General features: G+C 34.3%; 1 protein-coding gene across 1 annotated transcript in view; it reads left to right on the top strand.

The window, feature by feature from the left end:
* Window positions 1-16,462, top strand: part of LOC134854074 (degenerin-like protein unc-105) — a 42,139-nt gene extending 25,677 nt beyond the window's left edge. The window contains exons 2-12 of the mRNA XM_063870147.1: window positions 6,100-6,415; window positions 6,659-6,798; window positions 7,194-7,345; window positions 7,738-7,838; window positions 8,626-8,789; window positions 9,206-9,301; window positions 9,514-9,637; window positions 13,000-13,142; window positions 13,686-13,933; window positions 14,719-14,794; window positions 16,005-16,462. Coding sequence (XP_063726217.1) covers window positions 6,100-6,415; window positions 6,659-6,798; window positions 7,194-7,345; window positions 7,738-7,838; window positions 8,626-8,789; window positions 9,206-9,301; window positions 9,514-9,637; window positions 13,000-13,142; window positions 13,686-13,933; window positions 14,719-14,794; window positions 16,005-16,406 — 1,962 coding nt within the window. The 3' untranslated portion in view covers window positions 16,407-16,462. The remainder of the gene's footprint in view (window positions 1-6,099; window positions 6,416-6,658; window positions 6,799-7,193; window positions 7,346-7,737; window positions 7,839-8,625; window positions 8,790-9,205; window positions 9,302-9,513; window positions 9,638-12,999; window positions 13,143-13,685; window positions 13,934-14,718; window positions 14,795-16,004) is intronic.
* Window positions 16,463-16,929: the final 467 nt, after the last annotated feature.

The raw sequence follows: 16,929 nt of genomic DNA, 5'->3' as shown, positions 1-16,929 counted from the left end.
GAAGAAATCCTTGATATCTACAAACGATATCAAAACTATTGAAAAACCCATGAGAAGTAGAAATCAGTTTCGATTGGTTGACATAAATTTTTTTTAAAAATTCCATGACCATTGAAGCTCGATTCTGATTGGTTGGTATCGGAAAAAAATTAAAAATTTCCTTAAAATGAATGCTCGATTCTGATTGGTTGATAGCAAATTTTTGAAAACTCCATGGTTAGATTGGACGATTTTCATTTCAGCTAGGCTAAATAGCGTATCGATTCTGATTTTCTTTCACGTCAAAAACAATTGTTCAAGAAATTTGCTGTTTTTATTCACTTTTACTCATTTTTTGAACCTGTTCAATTTTCTTTACTGAAAATTTGGGACATTCTAAATCTCCCATTTTTTTCTTTTTCTTCCTATTGAGATGTCGTTACTTAATAGAAACAAAAAAATTGCATGTCTTGAATGTGGAAGAGAATACACACGTAAAGATGCGTCAAGACATCAAAAGCACTGTGACGTTTTAAAGTGTTCCAATTGTAATTTTTATACATTTAGCAGCGAGGAACTTACTAATCATATCAAGAAGAAGCAGTGTCAATATAATGTTAAAGTATGTGCTCGGCAGTCTCAAAAAACACTCCAAGAGAAGGTAAAATTGATATATTTTTAAGAAAAACATAGTAGTAAATACTTTGAATAATAATTTTTTTACTGAGTCTGAAAAGTCTATACACTATATTTGAAATTTTTTTAGTGAAAAATTTACACTTTTTTGTCCTTATTCTTGTTCTGTCATATTCAAAAGTTCTGATTGAGGGTAAAACCAGCAACAATCGAGTTCAAATTGTCGTGAAAGTTTCGACGGAAATCAATCCGAAAATCTTTAAACTACAGTAAAAACTCCATTAGTTGCAAGCTTGCGGAGATTTTGTTGCGATAAATTTGTAGTAAAAGTGAATCACCTACGCTAAGGAGTGCTTAAGTATTTGTTGAAAAACTATAAAAAACTGGATATTTATAAAAACATTGATTTATTGAAAGGTTTTACCTAGTAACCAATTTAAAGTTTTCCTTGCTTAGTGGTTGTAAAAGTAATCTTAGAGTAGTGCGTAGCAGATATTGGAGATTGATTTACTAAGAATTATGGTTTTTTTTTGCTTTTTTTCTACATTTCAGAAAAGGAATTGATAACTGACCTTGAAACTGTATGTTTTGCTGACATTTGAAAATTTCAAGATAATAGTATACATCGTTCTCAACCCAAAATTTACTTCAAAAAAGAAATTTAGAGTTGAAACAGCAATATATATTATCAAGTAGAGAAAATAATTTTAAGACGTTTAGCAAAGGCTTCGTGGTATTAATTCAGCTTCGGATTGTTGAACGGTCGTTGAAACGATATATTTTTCCATCAAAAGTTCAATTTTCAAGTAATTCTCAATTTTAGAAACTGAGAAAATGAGATAGAAACTCCATTTAATTCAATAAAAGTTTTGACATAATTTTACTAAAATTTAGCTTATAAACCATATTTTGAGAGAAACTCCAACATAAAAAGTGTCAAAGATTGGTATTTATGTGTAATTCATTAGAAAAGTTTGTTATCCTTTGATATATAAGGTAACTTTTTATGAAAAATCAGATGTTTTGAGGATAGTGTTTGTAAAGTAAACTCAATCCGACATCTTTTGGAAGAAAATACATGAAGCATAAGCAAAAAAAGCTTTCAAGATCTACATTTCATTATTTTTTTTAAACTATATAGAGTTTTCTTTTGCTTAATAAAAATCCGAAAATTACACAATTGTTCCAGTTTGCACCTTGATTTCCTTTGCTTAATCGTTTTTTGAGACGCGCTCTTTTAGAAGTTTTTGGATATTGTAGATGTTAAGAACTAGGTTCCTTTGCGTATTTCCGGAGGTTTTCAGAATATAACTAATAGAGCTGCTCCTAATTTGTTCTTAAATTGTAAAAACACATTTATATTCTCATTTTTTACATATTTTTTTTGAATGTTTTAACCAGCACCGATTCTTTCTCAATTCGATATTTTTGAGAAAAATTCCTTTTTAAATAAGAAAAAAAAGCTATTCAATATTTGTTTTGCAAGAAAAGTGATAGTTATTGACACAAAAATTGTAATTTTGCTGAAATAAGTTACTCTAGCACCTATCAAGACAACTTTGAGGAAGACAATTACAATTTTTATCGTAATAATCAGATGGTGTCAATTCTATTTTCATCTCTGCTAGCAAATTGTTTGTTCAATTGATACTATTTTTCTCCTAAATTCTCCAGTTCTGACTAAGTTTTCTTGCCAAGTGTGTTCAATAGCGAAAACATGCATTAAGCAGAAAGCAAGGAAAACCTTAAAACATAGAGCATTTCTAGAGAAAATCATAAAAAATTGACTTTGTTTTCCAGAAAAATGATAATTATTGATCCCATAAGTTAAATTTTTGCTTAAATAGTTTACTGTAGCCTCTAAAAAGGGAAACTTGAGGAAGACATTTACAATTTTTATCATAATAATCAGACGGTATCAGTTCTAATTTCATCTTTGCCAGCAAATTGTTCGTTCAATTGATACCATTTTCCTCCTAAATTCTCCAGTTTTGACTAAATTTTCTTGCAAAATGTGTTCAATAGCGAAAACATGCATTAAGCAGAAAGCAGGAATAACCTTAAAGCATAGAGCATTTCAACAGAAAATCATGAAAAATTGACTATTTTTCCAAAAAAGTGATAGATATTTATCCCAAAAGTTGTATTTTTGCTTAAATAGTTTACTGTAGCACCTATTAAGGGAAACTTGAGGCAGACATTTACAATTTTTATCAAATCATCAGACGGTATTAGTTCTAATTTCATCTCTGCTAGCAAATTATTCGTTCGATTGATACTGTTTTCCCCCTAAATTCTCCAGTTCTGACTAAATTTTCCGGCAAAGTGTGTTCAATAGCGAAACCATGTATTAAGCTGAAAGTAAGAATAAACTTTAAGAATAGAACATTTCTACGGAAAATCGTGAAAATTATGTTGCAGAAGCAACAGAGAGATAATCATCAGTTATGAAGAAGATTTTGTTGAATTTGAACCAATATCGAATAAATTTTTGAGAAAAATTTATCTCATTTTAATCAAATTGTTGCAATTAACTGCTCATTTTTCATCATTGAACTGAAATTCTGTACTATTAAGATGAATAACTTCTCTGAATTTGTAATTTTTGTACAAATTTGGGTTAATCATTGAGCAAAAATCTAGAATTTTTATGAAATATTGCTCTTAATGTTCATTTGTATTAAGAGTTCTATTTCAATTCTCCCTGAATTGGACAAAAAATCAGTTAATTATCCATTTAAAAGGTTGAAATGGAAATTTTTTGACAAATTTGAATAATTTTTATTTTACTTTCTCGAAAATTACGGTTATTTTCACTATCTTCCGCAAATTTCAATTTCGATTCAGCTTTTATGAGCTTTCTTGTTAATGTTGAGAGCATTAAATAACCCGCTTTGTTACTCAAATAATGCTAAAATTTATCGTATTTCAATTTTTTGTGTGAAAAATTTGGAAAAATCCATATTTCTATTCAAAGTTTTGTATCAGTGTCTCAACATGATACCAATTGAAATACAATTTGAGCCTAATTTTAAACTCTAAACGTATTTACTTTTTGTTCAATTAGATCAGAAGCAACAAAACAGTAGCCAAAATCTTCAGATTTTTGCAGTTCTTTTCAAAAATTTGCAGTTTATTCCGAAACTTTGAAATTTTTGCATTTTTTTCCCAAAAACTTGAATTTTTTTTGCAATTTTTTCCAAAAATTTGACTTTTTTCGAAGTTTCAGTAGGTTTCGGCATAAATTCAGGTAGATAGAAAATAGGATTATCCAATAAATTAGATCGAATTACAATAAAACTTTGTGTTTTAAAGTTTTTAAGAAAAATTTTCAATTTTTGTGACAAAAACTCCAAGTTTTTGCCCAAAAACTCTTACCATTGACTTACCATGTACAAGAAAACTGATGAAATAACCTTAGTTTCACAACCTACACGTAATTAACCAGTATTAACTAACAATTAGATAATCCGAGCTATAATTTTTGCGAAAAAACTAGACATTTCCACACAAGCACCAAATTTTTTTTCAAAAAATATGATTTTTTTCTCGAAGTTTCGTTAGGTTTCAATATGGCTTTTAGATAGCTTTCTCGTTGAATCAAACCTATAAAACAATAACCAAAACATCTAAACAGTAGAAGCTAGCTAAGAAACGCAAGTATCGGCAAAATCGAGCTCAAAAAACTCGGTTGCCAAAATTTTTTTGAAACTTACCATCTGAAACTTTACCATCTTACCATCTGAAACCTTACCATCCTAATACATAGGAAACCTATTCCCTATCTTAATACATAGGGAAATCTATTCCCTAATGAGTTCTTAATTACCTACAAAGAATTTCTTAGACATAGGGAAATCTATACATGGGAAATTCGGGCGCCGAAAAATTTTCTGAAACTTACCATCTTACCATCTGAAACCTCGTATCTTAATACATTGGGAAACCTATTCCCTATCTTAATACATTGGGAAATCTATAGCCTATGTTAATACATAGGGTGAGGACCGGATACTCTATAGCCTATGTTAATACATGGGGGTCCTCAGCCCCCCCCCCCTTGAACTGCCCCAACATATACTACTTAAACCATTGAAAGTTTCAACGTTTTCTTCTGACTTTCTCGGAATATATTGCATCTATCGTCAAAAATTGAGTACGATAACCCTATCCGGGGGTAACTAATAATCAGTCCGTGTTTTTTGATTCCAACCGTATGTCAATATTGAAAGGTTTGCGCAGGAATGCCGTTCTCTTTACATGAAATAAAACCAAATCTTTTCTTTTGTAAATTTTGGTCCAACTTCATTTTAGAAAATCTGTGATCACTGGGGAAATAATTTGCCTAATGTAACATCAGATAGCAATTGGATTATTTTTGCATCGGGACTGGTTGGTTCAAACTCTCTAATTGACAACATATGCAGATCAAATAGCGAGCATACTTCAATTTCAATGAGCCGTTGTCAAACTCAAATATCGATTGACATGTTTTTGGTCTGCCTACATACTTTAACTTAATTAGGTCTGTTTTCAGTTTTTTTTGTAAAAAAGACGAACCTCCGAAATATGCGGTGAATTGTGAACGCAGTAATGAGTTATATTGTATAATATAAAGTCTCCTTTTCCTTGTTAGATTCCCAAAGGGATCTCAAAAGATACTTCAAATAAGTTTAACGAGCCCCAGGTGCAGTTTTTGTGCAGTCTCCAACCTATTAGCATCTCATATTAAATTACTTTTATCTAATTAACAAAAGTGTAAAAGTTCCAGTTCCGCTACTTTTGCGACACAAATTACCGTTTATTTATCCGTAAAGAAAAAAGGCGAAGATCTGTACCCTAGCAACTTAACCATTGTGGCGTGAACAATTTTTTTTTCACGGTAGTGGTTTTTTTAACATCTGCTTTGAGCGTTCAAATGACAACTACTCTTGCATTGTACTTGAGTTGAAAAGCTCCTTTCACTGAACAAAATGACGCAAATTCGACAGTTATTTCCCTCGAGTAATGTTTCTTATTTTACTACAAGTTCATTTTTGCTTCTTTTTGCATCCAATTTACGTTTTTCCACTTTTAAAATAAAGAACCCATTGAGTTAAAAACTATGCAATTTCCTTTAAAATGGTTTGTAAAAAAACAAGCCACTGTGTTAAATCTCAATAATACCTTTACAGTTAATGTAAAATATTGCTTTACCCCAGAAAACATTTTTTATCAGGAGGAGTAACTTTCCGCCCAATGAGTTTTCTGGTCAGGCTAATAATGGACAATGTTGTCAATATAAATCTGTTTTGCTGATCCAAACAGACGAAGAAACAATTTTGATTCTTACAATTCTTCCTTCATTATTCAGACCACCCGATTTCGGAATTTTTAGCTTAGAAAATTTGGAAACTTTAGCATACAAACTCTGATATTAATTTCATGGATTCCAGAAGCGGAAACAAAAGCGCCAGAATGAAATTTTTGCATCTTTTCATTCAGGAAATTTCCTTGCTCCTCGAGGACTCCACCGCCCATGGAATGGAGAGAATTGGATCGGGACCGCGTAAAAGGTCAATCTTCTGGATCCTGACCTTCTTTCTGTCCATGTTTATGGTCAGCAGCCAGTGCTGGACACTGATTGGTCAATATCTGAGTTATGGAAAGACAGTTTCAATTGCGCTGAGGGAGGAAAAATTGCCCCAATTTCCGTATATTACCTTTTGCAGTGAGTTCTTTGTTCCTGATGATGTTGAGCCGAGTCCATACTTCGTGGAATTGACTAAACTGGCGAAAGAACACATCACAGCTCAGCAAGGTCAGTTGAAAGCGGACTCCTAAAGTCTATCTCAGACTGTACTTGAGTAACTTAGCCTTCCTGAGTAACGATGAAAAAGTTTATATTTGCTTTTTTATAGGTTCACGTTCAATAGTTTTTTTTAAATCCAAAGTCGGTAGCTAAAACCTGTAGCTTGTCTAAAGATAAACAGCTTTATTATTCAGTTTTTTTGTCTAGAAATAGCAATTCGAGCATGACCTCCTGTGTCGTCTTTTGTTTCAGTGGATATCAGCACAGAGACGGATATCAACAAGATCCCCGAGATCATGGAGGCCTACAACGTCGGCAACATCTCCGCCGAACACATGGTCGACATCTGGTACGAACTAAAGGAACAGATGTTCAACATCACCGATTACATGTAGGGGCAACAAATACATCAGACAATTAAAAACAAAACGGCATCTTATCTTTTGTGTCAGATTATAATTATTAATGGTATCTAAAAAATCGATCGGTTTTTGGATTTAATGTATTTCAAAAGATTTTTTGGATTCAATGTATTTTAGAGGAGCACTATTTAAACATGGAAAAATAAATATTTTTTTTCTTCTGAAAATCCAACAAATATAGAAGAAGCATTGCAAGTATGTTGATTAAAGTATGTTAAAGCAGTGACGGGTTTAAAGGTGGGATCGTGCGCCCTCGCCATTCAAACAAAGTGGACTCAGTTTTGGAGCAATTGCAGATTTTTTTTGCTGAAATAATAATTAAAATTTCCACAATGGTCAGTGCATGCCCCTACTTTTTCTCTATGCGCTACCCCGGACGCTACAACTTCTCCGATTTCCTGGAATTGCAAGAAATGATGTCATACTCTGGACCCCACAAGTCATACGCCATGTCCAAACTCCACCCGGAGAGCTACTTCTTCGACTGCTCTTTCAGAGGGAAGCCATGCAATTTCAGGTTACGTTGATTGTGTTTTACCCGAAACTCTTTTTTTTTTCATTTTCTCTGCAAATTAAACTTATGAAAGCCTATTTAAAAGCTTCTCTGATGTTATGAAATACATTGGATCATGGCAAAGTTAACAAATAACCAGATTTGAATAAACTTAATTACGATTGTTCGAAAATTTGTATGTTCAGAAAACTGTTGTTCGTATTCACGAAGGGTGGAAGCTGAAAAAAGTAGCTACCGTAAAATGCTTCTCATAAATATTTTTTTTTGCCAAAAAACGTACTCCGAAGTTCTGTTTTTGGTAAATTTTGATACGCTTTGCGTTAAACATCGTCTTGTTTCGGCATTTTGCGTAACTTTGTGCTTTTCGGAAAGCTGCAGCTTCTTGTTTGTTTCAGTGACTTTTCAGTTCAGAAGAGTGACTCTTATGGCAACTGTTTCACCTTCCAGTCTCCCGAATATTCTGACACGCCACAAGACTCGCCGAAGGGACTCCCTGGTAAGTTGAGGGTTCAAGGAAGATTTCATTTTATTATGTAATTTTTTAGTTGCCTCCCCAGAAAAAACGCATTAGCAATAACAAGCAATATTTTCGAATAAAGCCCCAGGTAAAATAAATCGATGACCTAATATAATTTCTTTTATGCGGGGTGTGGGGCTGTCATTTGAAACACATTTCTTACCGTTTCTTATATGCTTTTGATATTTTTGTTATACTGAAGCTCTGAAATACACAAAAAAATAGAATCTTTGACGTAGGGTTTGAATTTATCAAAAGTATACCAAAAATAAGGAAGAATGAGATATAAGGTCGCTAAAAGAGTTTCGCTCAACAAAGTTTTCCAGTCTAGAAACCGACAGTAACAAGATATCTAGCCTAACATCTTTGCTACAGTCACGGGACAAGTTGCTTTTTGATTTCAACGAGCAAGTATCTTATGAGATTCTGGCCTGAAGATTCTGGCCTGAATTAGACAGTATCTCATAACCTGTTTTAGAGATGTTCTTGCTGTGTAAACATTTTCGCGAACATTACAAAAAAATTCGAATTAATGGGCTCAAATTAGTTCTCTGGGAACCTGCTCAGCATGACTTACAACTTATGACGCCAAAAAACGTCAGATAGCAGAATTAAAAGAATATCTAATTATTTCTGCGTTTCTAAAGAGCAAGTATCAGTTGCCTTAAAATCTTCGGTGGCTGTCCTTTTCCGTTTTGCAAAAAATCACTGGACCAATCTTTCATACTTACTTTTACAGAAACCAATCTAACAATGAATCATTTAGGTCTCAAGTTAAAAGTGAGGTTGCCCGAGACCTCCGAAAAAGCGAGAGCAGCCACTAAAGCAATCCGCATATCTGTTCACGATGCAAACCAACTGCCCTCTTTTGCCGAAGACAGAGGGTTGTTCACGCCTCTGGGCATCGATGCCCTTATCAGATTCAACCAGGTAAATTGGATCTAGAGTATGATTCCTTCAAAATTTGAACACAGTTCGTTGTTTCTTGAGTTTATTGATAATTTTTTTCGAGATAGTTGTTAATGACATAATAACAAAGTTGTTGGTTCTCTTTTGTGTATGCTTTTCTATTGCAAAAAATGCAACCTGTTGAAAAAAAATAAAGTAGCGACGAACTGGAGACTTAAATAGATGCTTTTGGTAGTATCAGAAACGTAGTATCAGGAACGTAGCACGTTCCTACAAAAACACTTTATATTGGGGCTCTCTAACTAAAATTGAACTAATTAATTGTATGAGATTTATCCTTTTCTTATTTCTACAATAATATCATAGGGTAATTTTTTTTGGCAAAAATGCGACATGCATCAATTCTTCAGTTTAAAAATTTCTATGCTCGATTTTAGAAGGCACTTCTTCGGTACGACAACAGGCGTGAACACTGTAGCGATGTGTGGCCTCTTCAGAGTCGTCAGCTGGATGGACTGGCATACAGCGACAAAGTGAGAGATAGTTTTTAACGACTTACCAAAGGCTTGTCTTATACTCATAATTTTACTCAAACTTATTTTTTTAAAACATTTTTTGCATACTAAATATCTTGCACAAATACTATGATTACTGATTGTATCAAACGATCTTTTTCCAGATTTTTTGTAGCTATTTTTGATGTATTTGAGAATTTGATTTGCAGAATTTTTTATTTGATTTTAAGGTGTGTCGCAAACTCTGCATCGAGGATTCTCTCTACGATGAATGTGGGTGTGCTCTGTCTGTTCTCTATAAAAACATCTACCCTCAAAGACAGAAATGCATGCTGGCCGAAAATGGATCGCATCGTAAGTCAATTGGCACGGGGAAATAATTCCTCACAATTGGTGCAAGTGATTGGCAATAGGGGCACGTGACAATAGAAGCACGGTATAGTTAGTTAGTGACACTCTTTGACGCTGATGACGGCAAAGCTGGTAACACCTCTGACGGGGGTTCGTCTTTACCTTTCGACCGAAGTGGCCTGGCTTCTTGTTTTGACCGACTTTGTTTCAAACATGTCGTCATTCAAAAACTCACAGTCCATCCATAAAATTTGCAAACATCGAAACTTTAGCGCACAGTTATAACTGACGCTAACTTTTTGCATCCGTTGTTATCAAACATCAGACACATGAGCATCTAGGGTCTATCTTTAGTTTATCGAGAAGAAGGGATATTTCATAGCTTTTTTGTTATACGTCTAATTTGATCTCGCTCGAGAACGACGGTATCAGATGGTAATTAATGGTGATTTAAAGTAAAATCTTCGTCTCCGAGACTGAGAGTTGTGATTTGCCATTCGAGAAGCCTAAACACCATAAAAAATCAATTATGATCCATTTGCTTTTGTATGTGGAGGTAATCGACAAGCACAAAAATGCCCTAATGTCTTCATGTCTAAGTGCTCAAAGTGTTATTTGACTCAAAGTTCAATTTACTTATCAGTGTTGTAACAATTTTTGTGAGAGATTAGATGCAATCTTTTCATGATTGCTCACTCCACAGTTTTCAAATGGTGCAATTTACTAAACTTAGATTAAGAGACAAAAGGTTTTGTCTGTTATTCATTCATTCTTTCAGAGCGAATTGTTTCAAAGCTGTTCATATTATGAACATAAAAGTGTACATTTCAATAAATCAAAAAATTGAAACGATTCTAAACTCGGCAGTCGGTTTGCAATCCACAAAAATGTCTGCGTCGCCGCAAATTTCTACTGGTGGTTAAAGAGAGTTGCAAAAAGTAGCAACAGACAAAATTAACTAAAAAGAGCAAATAAGCTATTTCAGAAAACTTTTTTTTTACAAAAGCTAATTTGTCAGACAGAAAGTATGACTCAATGTTACGTAACAATTCAAATTTGCATCCAAAAGTGCTCAAAATTGGTAGATTGCGCTTTGTAATTATTTCTGTTTGTTCCAACTTACTGTTACTAGTTATATATTAGTAACCAAAAATGCACCCTCATCAATTTGAAAAACGCTCTGCTTTTTTGGCCAAAAGCCAGATGTAAGAAGCAAACCCTGAGTTTTCTCATAAACATGCGTCAGGGCAAATCTTTCGAAAAAATAGAGAAGTTATAAGACACTCACAACATTCCATTAGATTACTGAGAACCGATTATATGAAAATGGCACAAATAATCTTTTTTCCCTTGCTATGAAATTTCATAACAAGTGTTTTTTACCACACTCCGGGACTAAATAGCAACTTTTTGCATTTATATGTATCAAAAAAGTGCCGAAATAGCAAAACATTTTTTTTATTCCATGAAATTGTATGATAGGCTTTTTTCATGATTAAATTGCAAAAAAAAAGCTTCAAAAGTTTGTGTTTTAATCTCAAAACACAATAACCAAGGATTTCTATCATAAAAAAGCCATGTGGGTGGATGTGGTAATTTTTTTTCAGTTATTCACAAATGTTTTGGTATTTTTAGGTTGAACTGGCGGCTTGGATAAAACAGGCAGAATTATTGATTAAATAGTTTGATTCGAGAATATCGAAGAAGTTATTTCTGTTTGGAAATATTGGACAAATATAGATTCTAAATTTCTGTTTTTGTGAGCCTTTTCTAGAGCAATCTGCAGATAAGGAAGTAAATTAATTGCAGCGTTCGATATATTCACCGGGTCTCCTTTTACAGTTCTCATGATGTCATCCACATTCCTCTTTGAAAATTTTTTCAACTCTGAAAGTTGGTATCGTTTTTTGAACTCAGCTTGAAGAGCGAAACCAGATCATATTGGCTACTTTCTAATAATTATTAGACTGAACCATACTCTACTTTTGATGGAACCATTGTAGCCAACTTTCACAGCTCTTCTTTGCCTTTAGAATATTTCGAACATTTTGGACGGACGCCAATTAAAACTTCCGTGGGCTTGCAAATCTCGGGAATCTTTTTCTTCAGCACGGGTTTGCAATCTTCAACCCACCAGTTTGCAAAAATGAGTGCAAGAGAGGAGCCTCCTATAGCCAAACATATTATTGCAGAGCTATTAGGACCTTTAATTTCAAGCTGTGAATGTTTAGTTTTACTCGAGGAAAAAATTTTGGCGTTTTTTTTCTGGCATTTAAAAAGTTCAAAAGTTCAAAAAAAATTACGTCGATTCAATTGGATTTTTTTTTAAAACTGTTTCAATTTCATGATTGTTTTGTTTTTCTCTCGCAAAACTGTTATCCAAAGTGCCTCTTTTACTCTGACTGTCAAATATGCCTACTTTTATTTTTTAAATCAGATCCTTTTATCAAACCACGCAAAGAAACTACTCTTATTTGAATTTTTTTTGATTATTTTAAAGACAACGGTCGGAAAATTCTGTGCTTATTGCGCAGTAACTGGATATCCTTGTTGTTATAAATTATGGTTTAAACTAAGTTTTTAAACTTCCAGTTTTCTGATTTTTTTCTGAAAAATGATGAGATCACAAGACAATTTTGAGCGCAGAATTTGAAAAAAGTTCCTTTTTTCTTCGAGTTCGTTGATGTTTTTTTTCTGTTAATTACAAATTTTGTGAATTAAAACGTCATTTTGCATAGCGGTGTGGGGGGATGGGTACATTTTTCTTTCCCTCCACCATCAAATTTAACAACTCAATTTTTTTCACATTCTCCTATTGTTATGAAAATTGACGCGCGGACAAATTGCACCATGACAAATATTTTCAACCTTCATAATTAACCTTGTTAATCTACTCATTACATCAAAAAATTGATGACCGTGCAAGGTGGGGGGGGGGGGGGGGGGGGGAGAAAAAAAGACGTTCAATTTCAGTCCCTAAAATTCGAACTTCTAAAAGCCAAAAGATTTGTCTGCATCGTTTTTCAACTAAGGTCAACTCACTTCGGGAAAAATATGCATTTTAATATTCAAGTTTAATGCGTTTTGTCGGGATAACTACAATAAGCACTGTATAAAAACCTACCGAATTAGAGAAATCAAACACCTCTAAAGCCAGCCAAACGACTTTAGGCAACAACATCACCAGACAAATTAGAGTGGCCCAAAAATTTTCAAACTAGTGGTTCAACTTAGAAGGAGGAGGAAAACGACTTAATTCCAATTTGTGGAATGGAATCATAAAAACAAAAGTAGAAAAAAAGTGGCCAGTGGAACCACTTAGTGAATGTGGAAACCATTTTACAAAAGTCGTCTTTTCTTCTTAGATCTCTGTTGGCAACAGTACTCCTCTCGTAAAGTGGACCACGCAGTTCCTCATAAGTGCGATCAGAGGTGTCACTTGCCATGCCGGGACACCCAGTACGAGTTGGCTCTATCGGCTGCCAAGTACCCACACATCAACTCAATAGTATGTCTAGTTAGTCAAGATGATCACTCAGAATCATAAATTGTTTTTCCAACTCACAATTTGCTGTTTTTGTTTTCATTTTCCCTCTTTTTTCTTCCGGTAATTTTTTTGATTTGGTTTTTGGATAATTGTTGGTTTTATATGACTGATGATGGCAGTGTTGACGAAAACATTTTTCTAAAACAATGATCCAACTTGTTTTGCAATAATCACTCAATTGCTCGACCATCACAGGCGCATATAGGTCTCATAAAATGAGATAATTTTGGAGCATTAGGAAAATCCAAAAAGGCTGTTCGTTTGATATCCTCATATTTGCTCGAGCGAATTCGATATCTTCGATTTTTATCAATTTCTATCCGGAGTTTGCTGAAATCTAGTTGATCTTTGTGAGCCGTTTTAAACGAATGTTGTCAAATTTTTGGAGCGGCGTGCACTCCCCTCTCTTAGTAATGCCGAAAGCATCCTGGGATATTATTAGGGTTTGATTGTCGTAAAATAGTACCAAAGGGAAATTCCATAATTTCTATTTATTTCATATAGGTTCCAGAACTGTTGAGTTTGATGCGCAGCAGCAACTCCCTCGTGCGCAACGACTCCAAGACATTCCTGTCAGACCTCGCCCACCTCTTCAACAGTTCACAATACCCCTCATGTGAACAGATTTTGAACAAAAATCCAGATGTTAATGTATACAGTCTGGTCTCTTGTTTTATTCACTATAATCCACTCAAGTGGTTCGATGAGATCAAAAAACAAGATGGCATCAATGATTTACTCGACAAGATAAGGTGACTTCTAAATTATAATTCAAGGGTTCGAGAGCAAGTTAGGATTCCGATCAGGTGCGGACTTAGGGGGGGGGGGGGGGCGGACGCCTTCCTCCCTCAGGGATTCGACCCCCTGCCGACCCAAAGGGTCCCCCTTCGGTACTTTTTAAGAAATCCATTTTTGGCCGACAGAACCTAAAATTTTTCTAAAGGCGCCTCGGGCGCCAATATATACTAACTTTGAGGGGGAGCGCGCGCCCAAAAAAACGCAATTTTTTTGTCAAAATTTTCCAAAAAGAGCTCAAAAATGGCTTTTCACCTGTTTTTTTTTCAAAATATTGGCCAAAACAGCGTTTTAATACTGCTTTAGGAGAGCTTGGAAAATCAATTTGGTCGACCTAAAAAAAAAGGTCGTCAAAATTTTCGAAATTTTTTTGAAAATCCGCCCCCCCCCTCGTGAAAATCCTAGATCCGCCCCTGATTCCGATTGACTGAGTTAACAACATTCATGGTACATGGTGTTTGCTTCAGATAAATCAAGTTTGCTGATTGTTTTTTTTCTTCCCAAAATAATTAGCTGGTTTGTGTTTTAAAGCAGAAAAAGGAACCACAGTGCTTTAAGACATGAAGATGTTCATTGCGATAAGCCCACTATTTCACGAGGAAAAATACCAAGAAAAACCTGTTCAACTGATAACGGCTAACCGTTTTTGTGCCACTTTATTAAGTCTTTCATGCCTTTTTTCTTTGTTGTTTGGTTATTACTTTATAAGTTTTAAGTTATTGCAACTGAATAATTGTTCAAGGTCGATGTATGCGACGATTCACGTGACAGAAGCAGTGAATGACCATGAAATTCAGACAGAAAAGCCAGAGATACAGGTTGGTACATTTCCATTGTTATTTAGAGTCATGAACCTAGTGAACACTCTTTATTTAGGTCATGGTGATTTTTTTGTGAAGAAGTCTGAAAAATTGTTCACGATCAAATTAGATTTTTTTGCGGTTTGGCGTTTGAATTCTTTTTAAGTTCAGCTCCTTTCGTTGAATTAAAGTAAGGCCAATTTTTATCGAACAGCAAAAGTGTAAAGGTCATGAAAAACGTGATCAATTTCTAGATTTTTAACGTGGATTTTAACTTTCGGATTTCCCAGCGGAAACATTTTAACCTATTGATCCAGTTTTCTCAAGTTGGGTCAAGTTGGGTAAAGTGTGTCAAAAAAGTCTCAACCTAAATTGTCCTTGAAATTCAAAGAACTTCAAGGGCAAAATTTTTTAAAACATTTTTAACTTGAAGTTTTTTTCTAACATGTTATTTTTTTTCTGTTTCTTTTCGTTTATGACTCCTTTCATACTGTCTGCTGGCTATGTTTCGCACAATTTGCTAATGAGAACTGAAAACGTCATTGGCAGAGTTTTTAATTTGGTCAAAATAGTAGTGGTCTCCTTTTCACTAACCACCAATCAGTTTTGCCTTTGGAAGCGTTTCTTGAAGTTACTATTTAAGATGCTATTTTAGTTAATCAATGCTTAAAGTAGGTTGTGATACCTTTGCCAAATTTAGTTCATTTCAGTCCATTTCACATAGTGAAAGGAGGAACTATGGCATAGATAGTGCTTTTTCATCCCAATTTTGACCACAGCAAAAATCGTAGTGGCGGCATATTAAAACCAATCGGTCGCTACTCACCAGCTGCAAAAAAAAAATTAAAAAAAATTGTCTCCGTGCACAGAAAACTGGTCTGGATTTTTCTGTTCTTCAAACCAAAACGACAAAAGGAGAGCTTCAGTTTCTGCAGCAATTTGTACATTCTTTTGATTGACCTAATTTTTTAAACCATTTTTTTTGACCTGTTGTAATCGCCCCTTACCGAAAAAAAACTGCAAATTAGGGGAAATTGAAGAAAAAAAACGTTTTGGATTTTTCTGGACTTCTTTAATCCAATCGGTGTTGTCGGTCTCTTTCTTTGTTATTAGCACAGCAGTCAGCTATTCATGATTTGAATTTAATTCAAAAAAAATTTAAATGATGTTTTTGGGTAATCGCAACTTAGGTAGATTGTTGTTTCATGACATACGAATGAATGTTTAGTTTGAGAAGCTGCTTGCTGAGATCGGAGGAGTTCTTGGACTGTGGGTCGGCATCTCAGTAATCACGCTGATGGAGTTCCTCGAAATCATCGTGTTCTCCGTTTACTTCCTCCGCAGCTCCTGGAACTGGCTCTCCAAAATACCCAAGAACGCCATAACCACGTCCAAAAACAATGGAAGTACTTTAAATCCTGTTACGCACAATTTCAACCGCGCTTCTCCTACGAAAAGGGGCGTGGAGCACCGAGAGTTGACAACTTACGTGAATTGCTATGTTAAAGAATCTCCATCGGCCAAATCTTCACAGCAAAGTGGAAACGATCTTTTAGTTCCGAGGTCCAACAGACAAATTCCAGTTTTCACTATTGAAAAAAAGGCCGAAGATGAAACAAGTTTTGATTAAAAAAGAGACATCGGATTTTATAAATAATTATTTAATAAAAAAGCATGCTGATTTTAGTTAAGTCGAATTAAAATAAATTTTGTTTTTCTTATTGAATAATTTTTTGGCTCAGCTAAAAACAATTTGAAAATTTTTAAACATTGGCATCTGGTTTTCAGTGCCTAATTATAAGCTCATTTTCATCTCATATTTCATTAATGATTACACAATAGATTTGATAATTTCATTCCGTGTAATGGAAACGGCAGAAAAGCCAGACGGTGGAGCTACGGCTATTTTTGAAAGAGGCAAAAAGTTTTTCTGTAAGTTAGAATCTATGTGATAAAATTTATAGCGAGAATAAGTTTTTGGTGCAAAAATCACATTAGTTATTAGACTGATTGTCGCAGCTGGAACAGAGATTTTCAGCACTGATGGGATATCAGAGTTCGTGGAAACATTCATAGCCACAGATCTGCATAAATAAACTCGAGTGGCATAAAAAATGACAGGGTGTCCAGAGAGTGTCACGAATGTTACGACT

Source organism: Symsagittifera roscoffensis, chromosome 9 (genome assembly GCF_963678635.1).
Source record: "Symsagittifera roscoffensis chromosome 9, txSymRosc1.1, whole genome shotgun sequence".
NCBI classification, from domain to species: domain Eukaryota; kingdom Metazoa; phylum Xenacoelomorpha; order Acoela; family Convolutidae; genus Symsagittifera; species Symsagittifera roscoffensis.
The sequence above is the reverse complement of the archived record's forward strand: the minus strand, read 5'-3'. Positions and strand labels throughout refer to the sequence as shown.